Raw genomic sequence first — 27,511 nt, 5'->3', positions numbered from 1 at the left:
TGGCTAAGATCTTATTTTGTATAGTTATTGTACTACTTTTTCTCTGGTCTAACCCTGGTTTAGTCCAATCATAACAGTGTATCTCCCTTGTTAATTTTTTCACAACTCACAATCCAATTACCTCAAACGGTTACTGTATAAAACCCTATTCTTTATCATTACAAAGCATTCAAGTCAGTTACTCAATGTATCCACTGGTAAGACAAGCAAGTTGATAAAAATGAATAGGCCCATTTGCTTAAACTGACGCTAATATAATCTTGGTTTAAGCGATAATAGCTCATTTGCTTTTGTATTTATGAGATCGTCTAAGTCTATGAGTGTGTCCTTTTAAATAGCGGCAATATCTTTAGAGTGTATTGGGTTTGTCTAATAGGCATCTGCATACAGTGGTGTAATGAATATACAATAGGTCTGCAGCTGTGAAATTAAAAGGCACTACTTCAGAGTGATACCCGAGTGTTAGAACAGATTATGTAATGTGCTAAACATATACAGAGGTTTGTATCTGATACTGGCTTTTAAAGGTCCTATACTACTTTAAATTGTTTCTTGTGAGGTTTAAGTCATGTTATAATGCTGTAATCACATCCAAAACATACCTGGAGTTGTGTTTTGTTTCATTCACACATGTTTGAGTAACTCTTTATTATTAGTCTGTCTATATCTCCAAAGCTCAAAATGCTCTGGTCCATCTTGTGATGTCATGAAGTGGTAGTAATCAGGTTAACAGCTAAATATAGGTCAGTAAAGATCATCATTTCCAAGGCTGAGATTATTCAAATGATTCTAATGAAGGTCTATGGGGTTTAAAAACACTAGATCACTTCCTGTAGAGCACTTCCTGTATTACCGCATGACATCACAAGGTGGAACAGAGTGTTTTCTGTTTAAGAGAAGAACTCAGAAACCTAAATATGCAGGGTTTGTGTGTTAAACATGTGTGAATGGAACAAAACACAACTCCAGGTCTGTTTTTGAGGAGGTAACAACATTATATCAAGGCTAAAACCCTCACAATTTTGCATAATATAGGGATGTTTAATGTCATATTGCGGAACATCCTAGCCAAAGCAATGACATCTCTGGATCTCCACAACTCCAGCAGCAGCCTAACCCTCTAAGCTGTTGTGTCTTACATACGTGCCCCCAGCCCTCGCTCTCTCTCTCCTTTTTTCACTCCCTTCTTTCTCACAGCTAATCGTCGTCTGACGCAGTACCCCTCCCATCCACACGTCACAGCGGTGAGTGTACGTGACAGCATTAGCGCCGCCTGCCAGAGCGTCGCCGTGTCCCACACTTCAGCTGCATGTGAACGCCACGCACGTAGAGATGAACACACAAACACTGCACACACACAGATTAAACACACACATACATACACACACAGATAAACACACACACATACATACACACAAACGCCACACACATACATACACACACACACACACAAACACACCCACATACATACACACATACAAACGCCACACACACGTAGAGATAAACACACAAACACCATACACACAGATTAAACACACACATACACTAATGCCACACACACACACGTAGAGATACACACACAAACAACACACAGACGCCGATAAACACACACATACACAAACACCACACCACACACACACACACACATAAACACACAAACAAAATACACACACACACGCACAGATTAACACACAGACACAACGCACACACACACACACAAAGGCCACACACGTTCAGAAATAAACACACTAACACCACGTACACACAGATAAACACACACGCATAGATGCACACACACAAACTCCACACCACGCAGAGATAAACACACAAACACCACACAATACGAGCGTTCATCTCCGGGGAAACAATCAAGTGACACCGCTTTCCCAAGTTACAAGTCAGATCTGTGGAGAGGCAAAACCCAAGAAGCCAGAAAGCCAGAAAGTTACTCAGTGTCTTTAATTGTCTTTATGGAGATTTGCCTGGAAGGTTCCACAGTCTGGCCAATATGTTTATCTTACAGGTGTTTTGAAGAGCCTCAGTCAGAAAAGTTACACAGTGCGTCTTTAAGCCATTAGTTTGCAAACACAATATTAACAAAGACATGGAAGAACGTTTGTATCATTTAAAGTGCTGTTATCCACTAAAGAGTTCTTGTTTAACTAATAGTCTCAAAACTATTAGTATGTCTGTGTATCTGACCCAAACTGCACTCACAACACTACACCTGCAGGGGGAGCTCATGCAAAAACTACTATTTATGCAGAAAAAAGCTGTAAGAAACAATGTATTTATATAAAGACAGATTAAACTTGTGAATCATGTGATCATCATCATCATGTGAGTTTAACCTGCTTTTTTACAAGATGCCTGTGTAATCTCTCAGTCGTCCAGACCAATTAAAAATTCAAAAAGCTGCTCATCCAAGCCAAATCAGTTCTGGTCAGATTATTGGTGGACACCGTCTTATATCTGTCTGAAGGGAGGAGCTAACTACACTGAAACACACCTGTTTGTTTGCAGCTTCTGTTTATTGGCTAGGACTGATGAATTACACTAAGCCACCTGACCAGAAGTGAAGAAGCCTCTTGTATGAGCAACAAAACTTCTTCACTTTAAAATATTTTGTCCAGTTACAGAATTTTCTTCTGCCGTTTTACGTATAAATATCAAAAAACACCAAATCACACACCAGCTAACTCACTCACTCGCTTCTCTTTCCTGCTGTTGTCCCATAGAAATCCACATTTTTATATAGCGCTTTTCCACCTTCAAGTCCCTCAAAGCGCTTTACGTCAAGGAACAACTCATCCATTCACACACATTCATACACCCGTGTACGCAGACACTGGGGCGAGGTGTGTTAAGTGTCTTGCCCAAGGACACAACGGCAGCATTTATCTGTGGGAGCTGGGATCACACCGCCAACCTGTGGATCTGTGGACAAACGCTCTACCAACTGAGCTACTCTAATCTAAATTATATGATTAGTGCATTAATACCAAAAAATAAGTTTTGGTTTGATTAAAATCCATCTACCGATTAATCAACAACTAAAAGACTAAAGAACTACAGCACTAGTGTCTTGCGCTTGTATATTTCTTCACAAAAGTCATTCACTATCATTTTTATCCAGGCCCGTTCTCACCTCCTCAGGTCTTCACCATCACTGAACCGAATTCAAATCAAAAGTACAAATTAAATAGGTGCAATTGGAAAGGCTGCAGTTACCTAGTACCCTAATTTACTCCACAAAACTCAAAAACCCTGTGTGTGAAATGCCCTTCCTGTGTCTCCATGGAGTGTTATTCTGCAAAAAAATGAACCGCTAACCCTGTAGTTTACGTCTGTACTAACTGTAGACTCTAAAATAAAGAGGCTCGCGGCAAACTTAAAGTCGAGTTCCACATTTGGATTTCTGCCCAGGAGTATCATAGCAACCAAAGAGCCAATCCGGAGCAAAGCTGTTGAAGGTACCGCCCCCTCATGTCACTTAGCAACACTGTCAATCAAACCTGTTGCTAACGCTAGCGGGAATGACCTCGGGGAAAGAAGGCAGCTGATTTGTCCGTTATTAATGTTCATTTCTTGATTTACAGACACAATAGTGAAATACCAGGATCACGTAGAGTGGTTTAATATGAACAATTTAAGACCATTTTAAACACACACAAACACACACAAATGCCACACACACACACACACACACACACCCCCCAACACACAAACACCACACACACACACACACACACACACACACAAATAAACATACACACAAATGAGCAGAGGTAAACACACAAACACCAGATACACATACACAGATAAACACACACACATACACAAACACCACACACAAGCAGAGATAAACACACAAACACCACACACACCCACAGATAAACACACACACAAATGGCACACACATGCAGAGATAAACACAAAAACACCACACACACGCAGATAAATGCACATGCACACACATGCAGATATAAACACACAAACACCACATAGACAAACTAATAAACACACACAAACACCACACACACGTAGAGATAAACACACAAACACCACACACACACAGATAAATACACACAAATGGCACACACACGCAGAGATAAACACACAAACACCACATAGAAAAACTAATAAACACACACACACAAACACCACACACACGTAGAGATAAACACACAAACAGCACATACACACACGCACACAAACAGCACATACACACACACACACACACACACAAACACCACACATACAAACATTTTAAGACCAAAATGGCGAGTCTGACAGCAGCAGTTTTCAAATGTAAAGTGAATTGGAGCCAGAGTCGATGGAGCTGGACGTGCGCACATGCTCACTTCCTGTTTGGAACGCGACGGCTAGCAGGTTAGCTATGTCCATTTATATATTCGTTTATTGTATTAGTTTGTCAGTTCATATTTCACTTTTTGTGTCAATTCTTCCTGTTCTTTCCCCAAATCGTTCAGCCCCGTCAAACCCTGTCCCCTCTGCTCCGTCTCACCCGCCGCTGTGTCTGTTTCCACGTTAATAAGATATAAACTTGTAACGCTCGTCGCCGCGGTCACCCAGGACACAAATGATGGAGTTTTCATTTATTGCCGTGTGTCATGAGCGCTTGGCTTTTATGAATGGGTCGATGGGATGGATGTCTTGTTTGTTGCTGTGGAGACGATCAGTACAATGTCACCGTGACCGAGACGGACATGTGTGTTTGACATGTGCGTCGTACCGGTCGGGCACAGGACGGGGGGACAGGGGGCGGGGTGTTTTTATAATAAGATTTATCAAGATCACAGGTTTGATCTGGTTCGCATTAGACCCTATGCATTTTTAAATCATGCCAGAGACAAGACCTTGAATTTACCCTCTTATTAAAGCCCAGTATGTAACTTTTTTAAACCAAAAAATATACTAAAATAAAAGCATGTTTTTTCATTTTTATTTTAATTTTTATTGCACTGAATAATTATAGAAAAAACATTTATCCTGTCATTTTAATGGTGCCAACTGATTCTAGCTCAGTCCTGCACGCACATCTGGGTTCAGTGGTGGAAGAAGTACTCAGTTTTGTTACTCAAGTAAAAGTACAGATAATGGGGCACAAAAACACTCAAGTATCACATGAAAAAAAAATCTTAAGTAAAAGTATTAAAGTACCTGTTTAAAAATGCACTTAAAGAGTAGAAAGTACAAGTATTTGGGTCTTATAAAGTGTCAAATGTAGTGATCTGGATAAAGATTTGAGCAGAATTTTTTTCAGTAGGAATAATTGACTCGGCCGTTTATTTTCTAGCCGTTTTTATTTGTATATTTCTGTTTGCTCGACATACGAACTTGTTACAAATAAACCTTCAGTCTCTAATAAAAATATTTTCACTGTCAGTCCAGTTCAAAAATGTAGTGGAGTGGAAAGTACAGATACCTGCTCTCAAATGTAGTGAAGTAAAAGTAAGAAGTATCCACTTTAACAGGTATCTTCTGACTGTACCAGTGTCCCGGCTCAAGTGTAGATCTACCACATGTCTATGGTCTAAGTCTCAGCGAGGCTCTACTAGTCCACTGCTGACCTTTATTTACTCAGGAAAGTCCCTCAGAGTTTTGGAATCTCTTTTCTGTCCCTAAAGTGGAGCTTACAGTACATGTTTTACTATAAGTGATAAGGGAACACAGGGAGAACAAGCAAACTCCACACAGAGGCTCCATACCGTCCAGGAGTTGAACCCAAAAAGTCTAAAGTCTAACTCTGGACTAAACTAGGATGCTTGGTAACATTTTTTTTAAAGTCATGGACAATAAGAAAGTTTACAGATTTATTTGCAAATATTTTTTTTACCAACTCACATCGTCCCACCCCACAAACCCTCCTCTTCTGTGTCCTGCCCCAAACCCATTGATTTTATTGGGCCAGTCCAGAGTCCAGCTGCACCAGGCACTGCCCATACTGTACACATAATATACTGAATAAACCAGGACTAAACCACCAGGACTAGACCAGGACTAAACCAGGACTGAATCAGGACTAAACCAGGACAAAACCAGGACAAAACCAGGACAAAACCAGGACAAAACCAGGACAAAACCAGGACAAAACCAGGACAAAACCAGGACAAAACCAGAACTGAAACAGGACAAAATAAGGACTGTACTATACCAGGACTGAAACAGGACTAAACCGGGACTATACTAGACTAGGACTGAAACAGGACCAAACCAGGACACAACCAGGACTAAATCAGGACACATACAGGACTGAAGCAGGATTAAACCAACATTCAATCCAAAATAAACTAGAACTAAACCAGGACTGAACTGTATTAAGGACATGAAACTCACACGTGCTGCACAGGATGGGGCGGAGTCTGTACATAAATGGGGTGGAGTCTATCTGGAGGAGCGGGGCTAACTTTGGCTAATGGCAAAGTGACACCCACAACAGTTCAGCACGAGTTCATTGAGTCGATACAGGCCTGGGAAATATGGCTGGCAAAATTTAGATTCAACAGTGACTGGACCAGGCTTCAATCGGGACTAGACCAGGACTAAACCAGGACTAAACCAGGACTAAACCAGGACTAAACCAGGACTAAACCAGGATTAAACCAGGGCTGACCCAGGGCTAAACCAGGACTAGACCAGGACTAGACCAAGACTAGACCAAGACTAAAAGAAATATCACCAATTAGGACTAACATTCTCGTAAGTTTTGAACTTTTATTCATGCAAAAGCTCTTCAGTAGTTATTGTGACATAACAGCTGCATATAAAAATTGGATCTCTTTAACTATGTTTTAAGGAAATAAGAGTCATTTTCCATCCCCACAGTGGGATCAGTCACTATCGAGTATCAGTAGATGATTAAAGTCAAAGTATCGGTATCAAAACTGAAAACATTGGCTCGGTGCTTCCCTAGTACTTTCCCACATACCACATTTACACTGGAACCAAACCCGCATCTTAAACTGGACTAAACCAGAACTAAACTAGGACTAAACCAGCACTAGAACACAACCAAACTTAGTCTACATCAGGATTAAAACAGGTTCAAACCAGGACCAAAGCAGGACAAATGTAAATGTGGCATGAGATACAATTGAACTAGAAATAAAACAGGGTCAAACAAGGACTAAACCAGGATTTAGGAAAATAGCTTGGCCTGGTAAGCCCAACAGAACCAATGGAACAAGGAGTCGGCAGATCTAAACCAGGACTAAACCAGATCTAAACCAGGACTAAACCAGGACAAAACCAAGCCTAAATTAGGATTTAGGAAAATAGCCTGGTAAGCCCAACAATAGGATAGTTAGCAAATACAACCTGTTTGTTTACATATGGGTAAACCACGACTTATCCAATGAAACAACTACTAGCCAGCCTATAAACCAGATCTAAACCAGGACTAAAACAGGACTAATACAGGACTAAAACCAGGACTAAACCAGAGCTAAATCGGAACTAAACTATGACAAGACCAGGACTAAAACAGGACTAGGTCAGAACTAAACCAGGACTGATATGATATAACTAGTCTAAACTACCTAGCCTACAGAACCACTGAAACCAGGACTTGGCATATCTAAATCAGGACTAAGCCAGATGTAAACCAGGACTGAACCAGGACTGAACCAGGACTGAACCAGGACTGAACCAGGACTGAACCTGGACTAAACCTGGACTAAACCTGGACTAAACCTGGACTAAACCTGGACTAAACCTGGACTAAACCTGGACTAAACCTGGACTAAATCATGTCTAAACCTGTCTTATGTAACTGCATGTGTGTGTGTAATGCAGCCTTTGAGGACTGATGCTTCTGTGTCAGAGAGAGAGAAGAGAGGAACAGAGAGAGGAGAGAGTGAAAGAGAGAGAGAGAGAGAGGAGAAAGAAAAGAACAGAGAGGGTAAAGTATGTGTGTGAGGGAGGGAGGGAGAGAGAGAGAGAGAGGGAGAGAGGGGAGAAAGAGGAACAGAGAGAGGAGAGAATGAGAGAGAGCGAGAGGAACAGAGAGAAAGCGAGAGAAAGAGAGGAACGGAGAGAGTGAAAGAGAGAGAGAGGGAGAGGAGAAAGAAAAGAACAGAGAGAGTAAAGTGTGTGTGTGAGGGAGGGAGGGAGGGAGGGAGGGAGAGAGGGGGGAGAAAGAAGAACAGAGAGAGGAGAGAATGAGAGAGAATGAAAGAAACAGAGAGAAAGATAAAGGGGGGAGGGAGAGAGGCAGAGATAAAGAAAATTACAGAGAGAGGGAGATGGGATAGAGGGAGAGGGGAAAGAGAGCATAAAGACAGAGAGGAGACACAGAGGAGAGAAAGCATGTGAGAGATGGAGCAGAAAAAAGATGTAGGAGAGAGTGATGAAGTAGAGAAAGGAGATAGATATAGAGAGAGAGGAGTGAGAGAGGGCGAAGAAAAAGAGAGGAGACGGGAGAAACAGAGAGTGTGACAGAGAGCAGGAGAGAAAGAAAAGGAGGGGGGAGAGGGAGGAGGGGGCTGCATCCTCCATTCCTCCATATATCTGCTCAGCAACCCAAAGAAAGAGAGAGGGAGGTAGAAAGAGAAGAGCACTAGAGAGGGACTAAGAGAGGAGAGAGAGACACAGAGAGAGAGAGAGAGAGAGAGAGAGAGAGAGAGAGAGAGAGAGAAAGTGGACAAGGCAGAGAGATAAAGACAGAGAGAGAGAGCCACAGAGAGAATGAGGGGAAAAAGAGGGAGGAGGGGGCTGCATCCTCCGTTTTTCTGCTCAGCAACCCAGGGCCAGACCGTGATGTGACACCATGATGTCATCGGAGTGTCCCCGCGATTTTGGACAGTCTGCTGTGATGTCACTTCCTGTGGACTGTCACCGAAAATGATGCCATGTTTGTTGCATAATCCCCCCCCCCCCCTCCTCCCCCCACAATCCCCCTGATAAACGATTATGTACAGTTATGAGGGAATTTTAATATGCAAAAGCAATGTCAAAACAAGGACTAGAGAAACCAGGTCTAAACCAGGTCAAAACCAGGTCTAAACCAGGTCAAAACCAGGTCTAAACCAGGTCTAAACCAGGTCTAAACCAGGTCTAAACCAGGTCTAAACCCGATTTTTTACCACATTTTACAGGTAAATGCCATGAATTTATTCGACTTCTACAAGGTTTAATGAGAACTAAACAAAAGCAAAAAATGGCCACTTCAAATTTTTCCACAATATTTAAGTTATAATGTTGCAAAAATATATCAAAATATCAGAGCGTTCACTGGAATTAAACCTCAACCAACAAATACAACAGAAAAATCATTGATACCAGCATTGATTAAAGCCTCAGTTACATGAATGAACAGCTGTGAATGGTCTACCTGCGGTGTTCTTGAGGCTGCCTTAAGAAAACACAGTGTTCATGGAGCATTTGTGAGTTTGTAGCAAGGTCGATGATCGTGTCAGAGAGTTTCTACAAACAGCCTCCGATCGCCATACGAACACCTTATAGACTCCCTAAGAACAATGCACAGAACTCATAATCTCATATATTTTACTGCGTTTGGGTCGTCTGTTCACATGAAATCATTTTTGTATTTTGCTACACCGGCATGTCATACCACAGGACAGAAAAAAGACTTTACACCCCAAAATTTCAGGTACCCACATACGGATAAGTACAGTTGTCCCTCGCTATAACAGTTTGTGCAATTTTACGTGCTTTTATACAGTGTATGAACGTGCATTGTGTTCTGCGTCCTGATTGGCTGAGGGACTGTAGACCATTGTCCATCAGTCTCCTCCGTGCCGTGTCTCCTGTACTGTACAGAATGTGTTCAGACAAATTTACATAAATGTTTGATCGCAGTGTGACTCTGAAGTGCTGTATGTTTGCAAGTTTTCTCCCCCCCCCCCCCCACGATGAAACGTTCTGCACCGACAAAGGCGCCTACGAAGGTTTGAACTTTGAGAGTGTTTAAACGAGAGAGAAATGTGAGAAAATGTTAATGCCTGTGTGAGAAAAGTGTATAAAGTGTGTGGTGAGGGGTTTTACATCTGCAGAACATATAGAATAATTGTAAAAAATAAAGCTGATACTTCGCAGATTTTTCCTATTGTGTTTTATTTTTAAAACGTGACACTGATCAAACATAATCATCCAATCAGGTTTGTTTTTTCAGTGACTCATGTGAAACAAAGGAGCTCATTGGTCACCTATGATTTACAAACAAAATCACATTTCTCTCACTTCATATTAACAGAGTTTAGGCTTCGTTCATTAATTCTGCAGAAATCAGCCATGTTTTTCAGCCCGCTGTCATATTTTTTTTCTTTATTTTTTCAATTTACAGTGGACCACGCATGCCCCCGACCGGCAAATCCACCTGTCAATCACACCCATCTGAAAACGGGGAGATTCACAAATGACCAGACTCACATCTTCGTAAAGTATTGAAGGAGTCTGTGTTCTGTATCCCAAGCAATAAGATATTAAACTCACTCCCAAAACTCTAGCAAACTCCGTCTACGCCTTCTCCTCTTTGCTCTTGTGCAAATAAATCCTAGACAAATCTTATTAAACTTAAAAACAATCGGTAGAATAAGGCAACATTAACCGATTAGCCAGCTAAACCACTTCAGGACTAGCCGTAGACATGAGTTCTGTGTTAGTTCCAGCACTGTCACACCCACAGCCTCCTCTCCCCCTGACACGAGACCCACAGTCTGACGGAGCCCGGACTGCCCTATATAAGAAACAGGCTAAAATATTTATGGATATGAGTGTCCTAATTGGAGAGCCACAGGGAGCACTGGCGCCTGCTCCACCAATCACAGCGCAGCAAAGGTGAGGCCACGCGAGCAGGGGTCCGAGAAACTGACGCTCAGAGAAACTTTAGCTATGAAGTACTTTTACATACAGTTGGGGACTTACAGACGGGGTATTATGCAGAATCAACTTATTCTTCTTGGACTTTCTCCCGTGTTATAACATTGTTCCCTCGTCAAAAACATGTCTGAAGAGGTTTTAGATGTCGTCCATGCATGTTTGAGTCATCTAGCGACCTTTTCGAACCCTCCTCACAGTTATCAGTACAATCCTGTCAACAAGTCTACGTCACACATGCTCCAACATGACAATTTTCATAAAAATACAAAAACATGATACAAAATACTACACTACAACTTCACAAACCCGATGTGATGTGCAGTAGTTTCATTAGCGGGATGTACACTGATTGTGTTGTGATAGTGCTCTGAAGGGGGAGCAGGGGCGGCGCTGGAGGGGGGGCATAAGAGGGCACTAGCCTCCCCTAGAATAGCCAATGTTCCCCCAAAGACTTTTGCCCCATTTGCATAGCACATCCAATCTTGACAAAAAATTTTCAAATGGCAACTGCAGAGTGTTCAAATTGACAATATAATAAAAAAATAAAATAAAATAATAATAATAATAATAATAATAATAATAATAATAATAATAATAATAATAACAATAATAATAATAATAATAAAAAGAAAAAATCCATATAAGTTTTTTATAAATCACTACAGGGGCTAACTACATTTAAACTGGTTCAGAACAGTGGCTCAAACATGTTAAAATAAATACATAAAAAATATTAAAAATAAATAAATAAATACATTTAAAAAAGGCTCTTTAAATGAACTTTTTAAGTGAGTACCCCCATTGAAGATCTTAGCACCCCCATCCTTCAATCAAAACTTCCTAGCACCGCCCCTGAGCGACTTAACAAGGAGAGCAAAGGGAGGGAAGAGTCCAGAACACCGAAAACAAAAGTAAAAGTTGTTCTGGGCACATATAGCATTTTCAAAACAATAAAAGGTAACATGGTGATCTAAATATGTTATTAGATTTGACAATGGTATCGGTCTAAAGTAGATAATGAGTTAGTGCTGTCACAAAACAAAAATTCTCTCATTTTTTTAAACAATACAATGTGATTTTCAACATTAAACGGTAGTACTTGTGTCTTGTGTCAGTACTATGTGTCTTATACTTGTTGTGATACAGCTCAAGATCATTCTAGTATCAATATCAGCTCAAATTCGCATCTAGTTTACCATCAATTAGTATCTGTTTTTTGATATTTTTGACAAACCCTAGAATGAGTAAAATTTGGCTAACCTTAAAAGCCTGAGTTTGTCCTGGGACGACCTGGGACGGCCTGTGTAAGACTCATTACTGCAGCAGTTAGAGCACATGGGCACACAGCGCTCTCAGCCATCCCACCATCATTATCTGAGTCCACACATCTTTAGACCAAAACGCTGAAAAACTGAAGGACTAAAGCCAGTGTCCTAAACAGAGGATGGTTAAACTGAATACCAAAAAGGAGAACTTTTAAAAAATGTCCTGGTTTAACCCAAAATATCAATACAGAAAGATATAGCCATGGATTTATATCGATATGAGATGGACAACTGCATTATGACATTAAAGGGCCCATGTTACACTCTGTTCTGATCTGTGTTATAATGTTGTTTCCTCATCACAAACAGACCTGGAGTTGTGTTTTGCTTCATTCACACAAGTTTAACACACAAACCCTGCATATTTAGGCTCTTTCTCTCAAACAGAAAACACTCTGTTCCACCTTGTGATGTCATGCAGTAATACAGGAAGTTCTTTAAACGCTTTATAAAGACTTTTGGTTTAAAAAGTTGGTCATATTATTTTACTTTTACTTGTCTCGGAATATTTACATAACAAAAAGACCATACAAATGTACATTCAAATGGGGTTTTTTTGTTTTTTTTTTCATAAAAGTCTTCACCAATGCAGAACTACAGTAGTAATAGTGGCAATTAGTAGTAGTAGTAGTAGTTAGTTAGAAAGTAGTAATAGTGAAAAAGGTAGAAATGATAATTGTTGCAGTTTTTCCAGTTGTATTATTTAATCCTATGGCGTCTTCCACTGTTATATTATTGTATTTAAATTTGATTGCGATAGCAGTAGTAGTGGAAGTAGTGATCATGTAGTAGTAGTAGTAGTTGTAGTAGTAGTTGTAGTAGTAGTAGTAGTAGTAGTTGTTGTAGCAGTAGTAGTAGGTAAATCTTATTTTTCCATCATGACTCCCAAAAACAAAAACAACCTAAAGAAAACTTCACTTCATAGTAGTAGCAGTTGTAGTTGTTGCAGTGGTAGTTGTTAGTTGTTATAGTAAATAAAAGAAAAGGTGATGTAACGCAGTGGTAAACATGCCCCTGTCCCAGCTTTATTGGAACATGTTGCAGACATCAAATTGAAAATGAGTGAATATTTGTATAAAACAATAAAGGTTATCAGTTTGAACATTAAATATCAAGTCTTTGTAGTTTATTCAGTTCAATATAGGTTGAAAAGGATTCGCAAATAATTGTTTTCTGTATTTTTTTTTTTTTAAGTTTTACACAGCGTTTCAACTTCAGTGGAATTGGGGTTGTAGAGGTACATAATCCATTACATCTTCGTATAAGAGTAGTAGTTGCAGTATTAGTTCGTAGTATTAGCTGAATCTTATTTTTCCATCATGATTCCTAAAAGCAAAAACAAACAAAACTAAAAAAATCACTAATGCAAAGTAACAATAGTCATAGAAGTGGTTGTAGTAGTAATAGAAGTAGTGTTAGTTAGTGTAGTAGTGGTAAGATTAGTAGATCATTGCAGGACCTATCATAGTAGTAGTAGTTGTAGTTGTTGCACTAATAATAGTTGTAGCAATTAATCCTATGACATCTTTCACTGTTATATACTGCATTTATATTTGATCGTAATAGCAGTAGTGGTAGATAGTAGTAGTAGTAGTAGTTGTAGTAGTAGTTAAATCTTATTTTTTCCATTATGATTCCCAAAAACAAGCTAAAAAACTTCTCAAATGTAAAGTAATAGTAGTCATAGAAGTGGTTGTAGTAGTAATAGAGGTAGTGTTAGTTAGTTAGTGGTAAGATTAGTAGATCTGTCATAGTAGTAGTAGTTGTAGTAGTTGTTGTTGTAGTAGTTGTTATACTAATACTTGTTATAGTAGTTAATCCTATGACATCTCCCACTGTTATATATTATATTTAAATTTGACTGTAATAGCAGTAGTAGTGGATAGCACTAGTAGCTGTAGTAGTAGTTGTAGTAGTACTAGTAGTTGTAGTAGTAGTAGTAGTAGTTGAATCTTAGTTTTCCATTATGATTCCCCAAAACATAAACAAACTAAAAGAAAAACTTCACTAATGTAAAGTAATAGTAGTTATAGTAGTAGTTGTAGTAGTAATAGTAGTAGCATTAATCATTGCAGTAGTGGTAAGATTAGTAGATCATTGTAGTAGTTGTAATTGTAGTATTTCTTCCACTTGAATACATTTGGCTGCACCCTGTTACTCGCTAAAAGACACTTTATATTAATGAAACTCGAGTTGACTGTTGGCTAATTCGCACTGGCCCATTTTGTACTAAATTTCAGAACATCTCCCTCAAAAACAGGAACAATTTTACAAAACAACGCTCCTCTCCGTCTTTCCAACAACTTATTAAGCCTTCCAGATTGCCTCTTAAAAGCAAATCCGTCCAAATTCCGAAACAAGTCCAGGATTTTCTGAGCTGCCAAAAAGATTTTAACCAAAAACTCAGATACAAAAGTACTCAACGACCGCCCGAGACAGTAGCACAAAACTAAACGCTGATTTTTGTTCAGCGTTTAGTTTTTTTTCCTAAGTAGGTTGTAACAGTCGCCGAGGGAGCCGGGCCGTTACCGTGGAGACCGCTGCGGATGCTACACCGCGCCGGTCGCCATGGAAACGCAGCCCTGACAGTTGCCGTGGAAACCCAGCATCCTCCTCCGGACCAGCTCCAGGTCTACTCTGAACCCGATGCAACCATGTAGATGAGGTACACACATATGCAGGAGGAATTTAAACATGGCCGACGCTTTAAGGTCTCCTGTTTCACAAAATGGACTCGTGTGAGGTTTTAGCCAAGTTAGAACGATGTTACCTCCTCAAAAACAGACCTGGAGTTGTGTTTTGTTTGAGTAACCCTTTATTATTAGTCTGTCTACATCTCAAAATGCTCTGTTCCACCTTGTGATGTCATGAAGTGGGAGTCTTCAAGTTAACAGCTACATTTACCTTTTCTGTTTTTATTTGTCTCTCTTTGTTGAATGTTGTTATTTTTCTGTTGTTAACATACATATTAGTTTGTCTGTTATCTGTCTAGTTTTTAACCCTGTCAAACCCTCTAGATTGTTTTTGCAGTTCATCTACTGAATTTGAACGATTCATTTACAGTTAAATTATTAATAAAAAATAAATAAAAAAACATTTCACCTTTAGTTCAGTGGTAATTCCAGGGTTGAAATTATCCAAATGATTTTAGTTTAAAAACACACCACATGACATCACAAGGTGGAAGAGAGTGGTTTCAGTTTGAGAGAAAAAGTCTCTGGTTTAGACCTGGTTTAGTCCTGAGTTAGACCTAGTTTAGATCTGGTTTAGTTCTAGGACAGATCTGGTTTGGTCCTGATTTAGTCCAAGGCTAGACCTTGTTTAGTCCTGAGTTAGAGCTGATAAAGTCCTAAATTATATCAGGTACAGCCCTGGGTGTGTTTTGGTTTAGTCCTGGGTTAGATCTGGTTTAGTCCTGGATTAGATTTGGTTTAGTCCTGGATTAGATCTGGTTTAGCCCTGGGTTAGATCTGGTTTATTCTAAATCTGATATAGTCCTGGGTTTGTTTTGGTTTAGTCCTGAATTATATCTGGTTTAGTCCTGGATTAGATCTGGTTTAGTCCTAGGTTAGATCTGGTTTAGTTATGGCCTGGGTTAGACCTAATTTAATTCTAGTTTCGTCCTTGGTTAGGCCTGGCTTGGTCCTGGCTCAGGTTTGGGTTAATCCATGACATCACAAAGTGGAACAGAGTGTTAGAATATACAGGGTTTGTGTGTTAAACATGTGTGAATGAAACAAAACACAACTCCAGGTCTGTTTGTGACGAGGAAACGACATTATAACAGATCAGAAAACAGTGTAATATGTGCCCTTTAAGATGTTTCTCGTGTAAATTCTCAAACTTGCTCAGTGTGCGTGTGTGTGTGTGTTGTGAGTAGACGGGGAGTACATTAGCGTGTGTGTTGTGTTGTTTGGGATTAGCGTCTGTCTCTGTGAAAGCTACAGCCCTGCTCTCACTGGGAACACGAGCCCAAATCGATGTGTTTACAGGCACACAGCTGTAAGACTGCAGCTACTGTTACAGAGAAGGAGCCGAGCCGATGGGGGGTCAAAGAGAGGAGATCTAAGCCCGCTAACCAGAGAGTCTGCAGTTCGATTCCAGCGTGGGACAATGAGTGATGCAGTTTTGTCCTTGAGCAAAACACTTCCCTTTTGTTGCCTAATTAATGTGATCTTTGGCCCATAGTGAAGTGAACTTTCTGTGTGGAGTCTGTGTCCAGGCACTCTGGTTTCCCCCATCAACACAACACGTTATGATTAATTTGTGTACATCTCCAAACCTCAAAATGCTCTGTTCCACCTTGTGATGTCAAGAAGTGGTAGTTTTCAAGTTAGCAGCTCATTTTACCCTTTGTTTAGTAGAGATTGGAAATTCCGGGATGAAATGATCCAAATGATGCTAGTGACGGTGTACGGAGTTTAAAAACACAGTGGAGCACTTCCTGTATTACCACATGATGACATCACAAGGTGGAACAGTGTGTTAAACATGTGTGAATGAAACAAAACACAACTCCAGGTCTGTTTGTGACTAGGAAACAACATCAAAAGAGATCATAAAATAGCGTACCCTGCATATTTAGGCTGAGTTCTCTCAAACAGAAAACACTCTGTTCCACCTTGTGATGTCATCATGTGGTAATACAGGAAGTGCTCTAGTGTGTTTTTAAACTTCATACTGTTTTAAAATATGAAAGGAGCTGGAGATCAATCTGAGTGTTCATGATCCTATTTAGTAGTTTGATTTTCAACAAAAGGCGAGAGTGACTAACTGAAAAACTGTTGGCTAACGCTAGCTAGCTTGTGGCTGTAATGTTACATGAGTGTGACTTGTTTAACATCACAAATCAGCTCACCTGTTGTAGTTCAGCTAAGTCAGCTCTTTCTGGTCAGATTGTGTTAAAATAAAGCTCTAATTAAAGTCTAACTTGAGTAAAAAAGCTTCAGACAGAGCAGAGCCTCCAGTTAGCATCACAACCCCAGAGAATCTACAACTGTCACTATATAACACAAATGTGGAGTATTCATTTCAAATCCCATCTCCCATCTGTATTAAATATGATTGGCCTGTAGAATACTGCGATGTCTTCTGAAACCCAGCAGTACACAACAAACGCAGACTGTACTCACGTAAGAAGTACTCTGAAGGATCGGCCTCGTAGTCGGTCTCCTCTGGGAAGTGGTCTATCTGTTTACACATGCCTTTGAAGTTTCCTGTTTGAAGACACAGAAAAAAAAATATATGTGTAAACTCTTTCACAAACCACAACAGAATACCAACCTCAAAATATTTCAGATTCTTTACCAAATGATAGGATTAAGGATGTCAAGATTGTGCAGTTAATAATAATCATGATAATTCAAGTGACGATATGATATATTAAAGGGCCCATGTTACGCCGTTTTCTGATCTGTGTTATAATGTTGTTTCCTCATTACAAACAGACCTGGAGTTGTGTTTTGTTTCATTCACCTGTTTTAGTACAAAAACCCTGCAACTTTTGAATGAAATCGTCTCTCAAACAGAAAACACTCTGTTCCACCTTGTGATGTCATCATGTGGTAATACAGGAAGTGCTCTGCTGTGTTTTTAAACTCCACACACCTTCACTAGAATCATTTGGATCATTTCAACCCTGAAACTGCCAATCTCTACTAAAACAAAAGGTAAAAGGTAGCTGCTAACTTGAAAACTACCACGTCGTGACATCACAAGGTGGAACAGAGCATTTTGAGCTTTGGAGATGTAGACAGACTAATGATAAAGCGTTACTCGAACATGTGTGAATGAAACAAAACACAACTCTAGGTATGTTTTTGAGGATGTAACAACATTATAACAAGGCTTAAAGATTACAAGAGTTCATTTTGCACAATAAAACCTTTAACTGTAGCAAAAAACATCTATTTTATCTGTCGTGAGCTTCAGAATGATGAGAAATGAAGACTGTTGCCATTACGGATACAATGATATTTGAAATAATATCAAATCATTCCAATATGGGTGTCAAGATTCAATACATATGTTTGCTCGATCTGCACCCTGTCCCTGTCCCTCCATGTTTTCATTTATTTTGGTCCAGGAGGGAAACAGTTAAACTTGTCCTTTGTCCTCTCCAGGCAGATGCAGCGAACAAACAGCTTCATACAGACCATAGACTGTAAAAAGAAGTGGACTAAGTGAGCGTAATGTCACCAATAATGCTCATCGAAGCTCATTGAGGCCAGCAGTTACGCGGGCGAAATTGGAGCTGAAGTTCCTTATTTGGAATTCCGACCTTGAGTATCATAGCAACCAAAGAGCCAATCCGTGAGAGACCCTGTTGAAGGTAATGACCCTTCCAGCCCACACCACTGGTTTAGCAGGGAGTGGGCCTTTGCAACGCTGTCAATCAAATCTGTTGCTAATGCTAGCAGGAGCGACCTCAGGGAAAGAAGGACCAAGGTCAAAGGTAAACCAAGTCTAAACCAGGACTAAACCAGATCCATTCCAGATCTAATCCAGGACTATATTAAATCTAACCCAGGATTTAATCAGACCCAGCCTAAACCGTGACTAAATCAGGTCTAACCCAGGCCATAATTAAACAATATCTAACCCGGGACTAAACCAGATCTAATTCACGATTATATGAACTCTATCCCAACACTAAACCAGGTCTAAACCGGGATTTAACGCCTCTTCCCGGCTGCAACACTGGTTTAGAAGGGAGTGGGAGCTTAGCAACGCTGTCAATCAAACCTGTTGCTAACGCTAGTAGGAGCGACCTCGGGGAAAGAAGACGTCTGATTTGTTATTTATGTTCATATCTTGATTTACGGACAAAATTGCGAAATAAAAATACAAGGATGTAATGTAAAGGGAATTGGAGCCAAAGTCGATGGAGCCGGAAGCGCAGCCATGCTCACTCTGTATTTGGAACACCGGGGCTAGCAGGTTAGCTATGTCCATTTATATATACAGTTTACGATACAGGCTCACTGCTGCCACATTCTAACAGAGGTGGCTTTGATCTGTCAGTCTCTTTTTATTTTACGCTGATAGACCCAGGGACGACAGAAATATGCACTTTTGTAAAACTCTAAAACCGCTTTCCGCATTAATCAAACGCGCTCGTAATGAACACGACTCGAGATATACTCAGACTCTATCTCATAAGTTTGACTCAGGAAATTCTCCGCTGAGACTTTTCTTTGTGTTATAACATAGTTTCAGTGTTGAGAAAGACGATGGGAGAGTGATATGTGTGTGTGTGTGCGTTCCAGCGGTGGAAGAAGTTCTTGATTTTGTTACTTAAGTAAAAGTACAGGTACTGAAGCAAAGAAATACTCAAGTAAAAGTAAAACTACCACAGGAAAAAATCTACTTGAGTAAAAGTGTTAAAGTACATGTTTAAAAATGTACTTAAAGAGTGAAAAGTAGCAGTATTTCACACAGATTTGTGATATTAGAAAAAAGCACAATAGGCTCTGTGCACTGTAGCATGCTAGCTAGCTCACTGTGTCTCAAAACTAACGGCCACTTTTGTTAAAATCAGAAAACATAAAATAAACAACCTATTAAACTTCAAATGAATTAAAATAAAGACTACACAATTATTTTTATATGTAGAATCCTTCAGTTTGGGGTGTTGTTTTCATGTTTTCTATACCTCAACATTAGCATTAGCGTTAGCATTGAGAAACAAACATGTTTCTTTCTAACCATAGAAATGTCCCTCGGCGAAGTATTAATTTTATTTGGTGAATATAGCATTTTCAAAACAGTAAAAGGAAACATGATGATCTAAATAGGTTATGCGTTAGCAGCTAATACCCGATAGAAATAAATGCACCCTCTTTAAGGTAATGACATGTCATCCCTAGACAGAATCAACATCTATAACAGTCAGATGTAAATTAGATTCCAAGAAAGTTCCTTCCTGGCAGTGCAGACAAAGCTTTGAAACATCTCATCTCTCAGTGCTTTTCAGACGCTTGACCTCCCACTTATGTGTCTGTTTTATTAAAGGATTTTATAAAAAGTTCTTGGAAATGTTGAACTCTTAATTGCAGCATAAGTATAGTGATGATAATTGTCGAAAGCCTGTCATTTTAAATCTAAGAAAATACTTAAATCAGACCTATTCTGCAAATGCAACTTTCTCAGAGCTTTTGACCTTGTTTTAGTCGTTTCCATTCACCATTTACCCTCTCTAAGTTGTATTTGAAGTGACTCGTGCATGTTTGAGTAATCTTTAATTGCTTATTTTCAAGATGTCATTTTGTCGATCAGTCCCTTTTTTTTTCAACTCAACTGGCACACGCCCACTGTGACGTACGCACTTTGTTCTTCAGTTTTATTTTCTTAATCGGTGATACTCGTAAGATTTGGTACTTGTAGGATTTTGGTATAAATAAAGAAAAAATCCAGTACGCCTTAACTTGATCTGCAGCTATCCATAGGAAGGACTGACGTCAAATTGGACACCGCGGTTTTCTAACACAGAAGTCAGCGGACATGTTTCTTTAATTAAGTTGTTTTTGATGAATATTGCAACTTAAAATGTGCAAATTATAACATAATGATCAAAGTCACAGATTACAACCATAGAGCACACACAAGCACACAACAAGGTCTGCTTCAATAATAATACGGTCGTAGAGCTTCGGTGAGTCCAGTTTGCAGTGACACTGTGCTGGGGGTGTTGTACTTAATCTCTATGGTGAAATGTTCAGCAGTTACCATGGTGACACAATGATTAAAACTGAAAAAAAAAAAATACAAACACACATTTTCAGGAGCCTGTGATCAATACGAGCATTCGTAATCATGTTTAAGTGTTTGATTTTTAACAAAAATGGAAGAGTATCTAACTAAAAAAGTGTTGGCTAATGCTAGCTAGCTCATAACTGTAATGTTATTTGAGAGAGACTTGTTTAACAGCACAAATCAGCTCACCAGTTCCAGCTAAGTCAGCTCTTTCTAGTCAGATTATGTTAAAATAAAGCTCAAATTAAAGTTTAATAGAGCTTCTGACAGAGCAGTGCATCCAGTTAGCATCACATATCGAGATAATGTTGATGACTCAGCTGTAAAGTATCAATACGTAAACCACTCAATCCAATTTTTCCGTGTAATTTTTTTCCATAAGGACCATCCAAAAGAAATAATCTACTGTTTACATTAGAGACAAGGTCCTTGAACCTCCAATGACAAGAATCTGAAAACTGAAACTACAGACAAAAATTCATATATTGACTTTTTTTTAATTTTCCAGATAATCCAGATGGCCCTGGAGGCTACTGTGGGACTGCAGGATAAAGACAACACATTGGAGGGATTGTTTTGTCCTGAGGGATGTTACTCACCTCAAACTGCCCTGACAATGAAGCTAATAACTCGACCTGTTGAGCTGCTCTGAGACTTTTATTTGAGCTTTTCTATTATTATTATTTTTTATTTTACTGCTCAATTGCATTACTCAAAACCCTGATGTGAGGTTGATTTTTATTAGTATTATCATTATTTGCATATATCTCATATATTTTTCCTAGACCTAAAATGTAGCGATGTCATCTGAATCCTAGCCGTAGCCTCCCTCCTGTTGCACTGGTCTTCATTCATAAAAAAAAAAAAAACACAGAAAAGCTAACCGCCTCTCATCTGATGCACTTTGAACTCTCCTTTCACAGGTGTCGATATCAAACCGAGGCCCTTTCACCGCTGGGTAATAACTGCCCCCCCCTCCCTTCCCCTATACCCCCTCGCTGTTTCCCATGATGCCGAGCTGCCAAGACCGCCATCAGAAACACCTGGCGCCATAGTGACCCACACCTGTTCGTATAATGGGGGCCGGGGGGATGAGGAAGTTAATGATACGCTAATGTGGGTCGATTGAAAGCGCGGGCAGCTGTCTGTTCTCTGTAATGACCAACCCGTGACCCACCTTTGAACCAGGCCATCATAATGAGACCGCCGCTGCCGAACGGACACAAGAGGGCGCTGTGTGAGGGGAGCAGAGAGTGGAGGAGTGGAGGAGATAGTGGGTTTATGGGTTATGGTGGACTAGATCCGGATTGAATCAGGACAAAACAATGTGATAATGTGATTTCCTGCAAAACATACCTGGAGTTGTGTTTTTTTCAGCCCTAGAATTGACAATCTCTACAATCACTTCATGACATCATAAGGTGGAACAGAGCATTTTAAGGTTTGGAGATGTAGACAGACTAATAATGCAGGATTACTCAAACATGTGTGAATGAAACAAAACAAAAACACAACTCCATGTATGTTTTTAAAGGAGGTAACAGGATTTTAGCATGACTTAAAGCTCGCAAGAGTCAATTTTACATAATATAGGACTTTAAAATGCTGGACCAGGATTAAACCAGCAGCTACATAAGGACTAGAGAAGGACTACTAATCCAAGACTAAACTTTGGCTCTTCGGCTTGTTTCCACGGAGACCAATAACATCTCCATGGAAATTGATGATTAGAAATTAGAAATCTTGAGCCCAATTAAATCAGACTCATTCTGCAAAATCAACTTTTCAGAAATGTTAACCATATTATAGTTATTTCCCCTCTCAAAGTGCATGTTTGAACTTTTTTTTTTTTTTTTCCAAGAAGCCATTTTGCCAATCAACTCCCGTTTTCACTCCACGCCCACTGCTCTGTACCTACTTTGTTCTCCAATTTTCTTTTCTTTATTTCTTTATTACCCTTTAAGGACTGAGCACACTATAGATCAGTATAGCTCGTCTAGACTTTTATAATTTTTTTAGCCATAAAAATCATGTTAATGGAAGTATCAGAACGTACTGCATTTTTTCACACAACTACCTCTATTTTACATATCCATCCGTATTTTTTCTTTGACGCATCCAATAAGTGACTGACCACGACATCCACGCTCCTATTCGTCATCTTCAAGGGACAACGGAGGCAGATTACCGTAATGACAGTAACATATTTAAAGAGCCCCATGCCTCTGCTTTGAGATGCAGTTTTCAAACGCAAAAATAAGCAGACACATTTCTATTACTCAGCTGCTTTAGATCAATATTGCGATTTCAAATGTCCAAATTATAACATAATGATCCACGGGTGTCACAGATTATAACTATAGAGCAGACACAAGCACAATACGTCTGCTTTAAAATCTGATTAACTGCACAGCTCTTGAAATTCCTCGTATCTGAGTTTGTTTGGAGCTTATCTTTGCTCCGTTCACATGTGCACGCCGGCATTCCTATACTTTACACTCCAATGCGATCTGTAACAGCGGAGTGGCCCATTGGGGAAACGACTTCACTTATTATGTTAAAAGATTTATGTGGCACTTAACCAGGGCCTTTCTCTGCCACATGTAACCCCTGAATGTTTTATAACTGGATTTTCATTTGTACACGACCTGAGAGCGAGAGAGGGCGTAAGGTAAGGTCCACACGACGGAGCGCTTTCGGCACGTACGGCTTAACGATTTTGAGGGGAATATATGATTTTACTGACAAGCATTGTGATTAGATTTATGATGTGTTTTCTAAACCAGGACTATACCAGGACTAAATTAGGACTAAACCAGGAGTAAACCAGGACTAAACCGGGGTTAAATTAGTTTGAAACCAGGACTAAATTAGGACTATACCAGAGCTAAATCAGGGCTAGATCTGGACTAAACCAGGACTAAACCACGGCCAAATTAGGACTAAACCAGGGCCAAACCAGGTCTAAACCAGGTCTAAACCAGGACTAAACCAGGGCTAAATTAGTTTGAAACCAGGACTAAATCAGGACTAAATTAGGACTATACCAGAGCTAAACCAGGGCTAAATCTGGACTAAACCAGGACTAAACCAGGGCCAAACCAGGTCTAAACCAGGAGTAAACCAGAGCTAAATCAGGACTAAACCAGGACCAAACCAGGGCTAAATCTGGACTAAACCAGGACCAAACCAGGGCTAAATCTGGACTAAACCAGGACTAAACCAGGGCTAAATCTGGATTAAACCAGGACTAACCCAGGGCTAAATTAGGACTAAACCAGGACTAACCCAGAACTAAACCAGGAGTAAATCAGGGCTAAATCGAGACTAAACCAGGACTAAATCGAGACTAAACCAGGACTAAATAAGGACTAAACCAGAGCTAAATCAGAACTAAATCAGGACTAAAACATGACCAAACCAGGACTTAACCAGGGCTACATCTGGAGTAAACCAGGACTAAGCCAAGACTAAACTAGGGCTAAACCAGGGCTAAAATAGGCCTAAACCAGGATTAAACCAACACCAAACCAGGACTAAACCAGGACAATACCACAACTAACTAGGACTAAAACTAGACATGCATGGTTGTAGATGTGTCCAGGACTATCCCACGTCTATTTGCAGATACAGACCTCTACAAACATGTTCTGAAACATATGTGATTCTTGTATCAGTTTATTAGTTCATGTTTCAGTCTTGTCTCACATGTGAACGCTGCTGGATGTGTTTGGAAAGTGCACAAGAACAGAATCCTAATGTCATCACCGCAATATAATGCTCATCTGAGATATTTCCTCCCAAACATCACTGCACAGAAACAAAAGTGATCCAGGCTACAATCAGACAAGATATTAATCAATCAGTATCACTGTATCTGTCCCCGAGGAGCAGTTTAAGCACATGAAGCAATAAAACACAATAATAATAGAAAAGCTCAAATAAAAGTCTCAGAGCAGCTCAACAGGTCGAGTCATCAGATCCAATTTGAAGTGAATCACAACCCTTAGGACAAAAGTGTCTCTCCTCTTCTAAGCCTGAAGAGGTTTTAGAGGTTTTAGATGTCATCCATGCATGTTTGAGTAATTTAGCAATCTCTCCCGGGCCCTATTCGAACCCTCCTTATGTTTAGCTGTAAGATTCTGACCCACGCTCAACCCACAAGCCTACGTCACCCATGCTCCCACACAACAATTCTCCATAAATATACAAAGACATGATACAAAACTGTACACAGCACCTTGACAAAAAATAGGGGAGACTCAAAAACAAAAGAGAAACTTATGAAACATACTAATACGTCGTTGGGGTGAATATAGCATTTTTAAAACAACAAAAGGTAACTTTATGATCTAAATATGTTAAATGTTAGCAGATAATACCCCATAGAAGTAAAATACCCGCTCTTTAAGTAATGTAATGCGATCCCGGAGTTTACAGCCTCGCCTTCCTCTTGTGCTGGATACTGCAGTGAATCCCACTAATATTGAACACAGTAATAATATCATCCCACACCACTGTTTCAGATCTGACCAGCGCTTCCACATAGGAGGCAGTTTCCATGGCGACTGTGCTATACTCCGCTTAAGCAAAACCGACTTACTATCAGCGATTGAAGAATTTAAAAAATAAAAGTTTATGCCCACAAGCTTTACATGAACCCACACAGCACCAGGGACGTGACTTTGGAGAGATTTCAGCTTTACCCTAAACTCATTTTTACACTTTTTTATCGAACATGTGACCTCTGCAGAAACTCCAGCTTGTAACTTTTTGCACTAGCTAGTCTATAACTTATGTAATAGTGAAATGTAGTAGAGCCTTGGGGTGTTTTAGTTTGAGCTTAAAATGCAAAATGTGTCAGTGTCACAGAGTTGAAGAATTTGTTCTTCAGTCAATTTTTTTTCTTAAATCAGACCTATTCAAATAAATGGACTTTTCAGAGATTTTAATCATTCAGCGGATTGTTTTCTTGGACAATGCCACATGCGTTTTTTTTTTCAAACAAATTCCCCCAAAATTATAAGACAATGGTAAAAAATAAAATACTTTCTGTTGAGCATTGTATGAAATATTTAAAGTATATAATGATTATGTATAAAATTCACCTGTTGGTACATTATATTGTTTTGAATATGAAGATAACAAACTTAAACAAATCAGGAAAAAAGGATAAATCAAGTGTCAATTCAATCCATAACTTAAATCATGTTTTAAGTACTTTATCGATATGTCCTAAATGTACAATAAAACATGCTTAATCTGACTTTAATCCAGGACGAGGGGGCCTTTCTACTCTCACACACCTGGGATACTGTCCGGAAGAAGCCGGACTGCAGATGGCGCTGTCGTCCTGCCTCCACTGGAATAAAGACAGAGCCAAATCCTGTTTAAATCAGCTGACCAATCCTGTGACCACTTTTCAGGGATGAAAACAAACTAAACCTTGGTCTGGAAAAAGATTCTATTAAAATAAATTATCAGAAAACCAGATGAGCCTCACTGGATGGAACATGCAAAGTTTTAATCGGTTGTACAAATTTTTCCCCGTAATAAAGTAAAATTTGTCTTGCCTCAGTACAAATATATTTTAAAGCAGCTCTTAGGGTCAAATTGAGACCCTGTGTGCCGTCTGCATGTAATTCTACGGCATTTTTATCCTCCGTGAACCAGATAGTACCGCTGTTAGCATATTGTTAGCCTTTGAAAGTTGCAAAATGCACAAACTCATTGAGGAATAACTTTGGACTACTGCAAACTACTTCTGTTTTAAACGTTTTTGAAGCCAGTAAAAATCAGATACAGCTCCTTTAACTTAAGCAGTCTACTGTAGCCCGCTGTCCCCTCTGCACAGTTGGGTTCACTGGCTGATCTACGCTCTAACCCTCTGCCCCTCGTGTCCTGTTCAGTCCTCACATCCATAAAGTACCACATTACCCGCGTCCTGCTCCTGCTGCTGCCCACACCGGAGCTCTCAGGGCGGGCAGAGGGACAGAGCCGAGGGGGTGGATTTATGGAGCTCCAAAGACCAGTCCTGGGACAGTACAGAGGAAGACACTTGGGATAACAGCTATATCACAGACTTTTCACATAACAATGAAGTTATTTTGATTTTGTGAATGCGTATTTTGTAATTTTCAACTGATTTTTAGTATCAATGTTTCAGCAAGAAGTTTCAACATTAAAGGTCCCATGTTATTGTATTTTCTGATCTGTTATAATGTTGTTTCCTCATCACAAACAGACCTGGAGTTGTGTTTTGTTTCATTCACGCATGTTTAACACACAAATCCTGCATATTTAGGCTGCGTTCTTCTCTCAAACAGAAAACACTTTATTCCACCTTGTGATGTCATCAAGTAATAATAAGACTTTCTTTGGCAATATCAACTGAGCCAAATTTTTCCTTTTTTTTAAGGCAACAACTTAAGATTTTCTAGTGTCTCATAGAGTAAGCAGCAGCAAATTAGTAAAAATAAACTTTAAAACTGCCACTTGATAACACCACAAGATGCAACAGCATTTGGAGCTTTGGAGATGATGTTTTTGAGGAAGTAACAGCATTATAA

At 39.6% G+C, this 27,511-nt stretch overlaps 1 protein-coding gene across 1 annotated transcript in view; it reads right to left on the bottom strand.

The window, feature by feature from the left end:
* The window catches only part of cacng2a (calcium channel, voltage-dependent, gamma subunit 2a), a 123,072-nt gene that overhangs the window by 23,474 nt on the left and 72,087 nt on the right, over positions 1-27,511 (bottom strand). The window contains exon 2 of the mRNA XM_033971496.2: positions 17,321-17,404. Coding sequence (XP_033827387.1) covers positions 17,321-17,404 — 84 coding nt within the window. The remainder of the gene's footprint in view (positions 1-17,320; positions 17,405-27,511) is intronic.

Source organism: Periophthalmus magnuspinnatus, chromosome 8 (genome assembly GCF_009829125.3).
Source record: "Periophthalmus magnuspinnatus isolate fPerMag1 chromosome 8, fPerMag1.2.pri, whole genome shotgun sequence".
NCBI classification, from domain to species: domain Eukaryota; kingdom Metazoa; phylum Chordata; class Actinopteri; order Gobiiformes; family Gobiidae; genus Periophthalmus; species Periophthalmus magnuspinnatus.
This window is presented reverse-complemented; position numbering and strand designations above follow the sequence as displayed.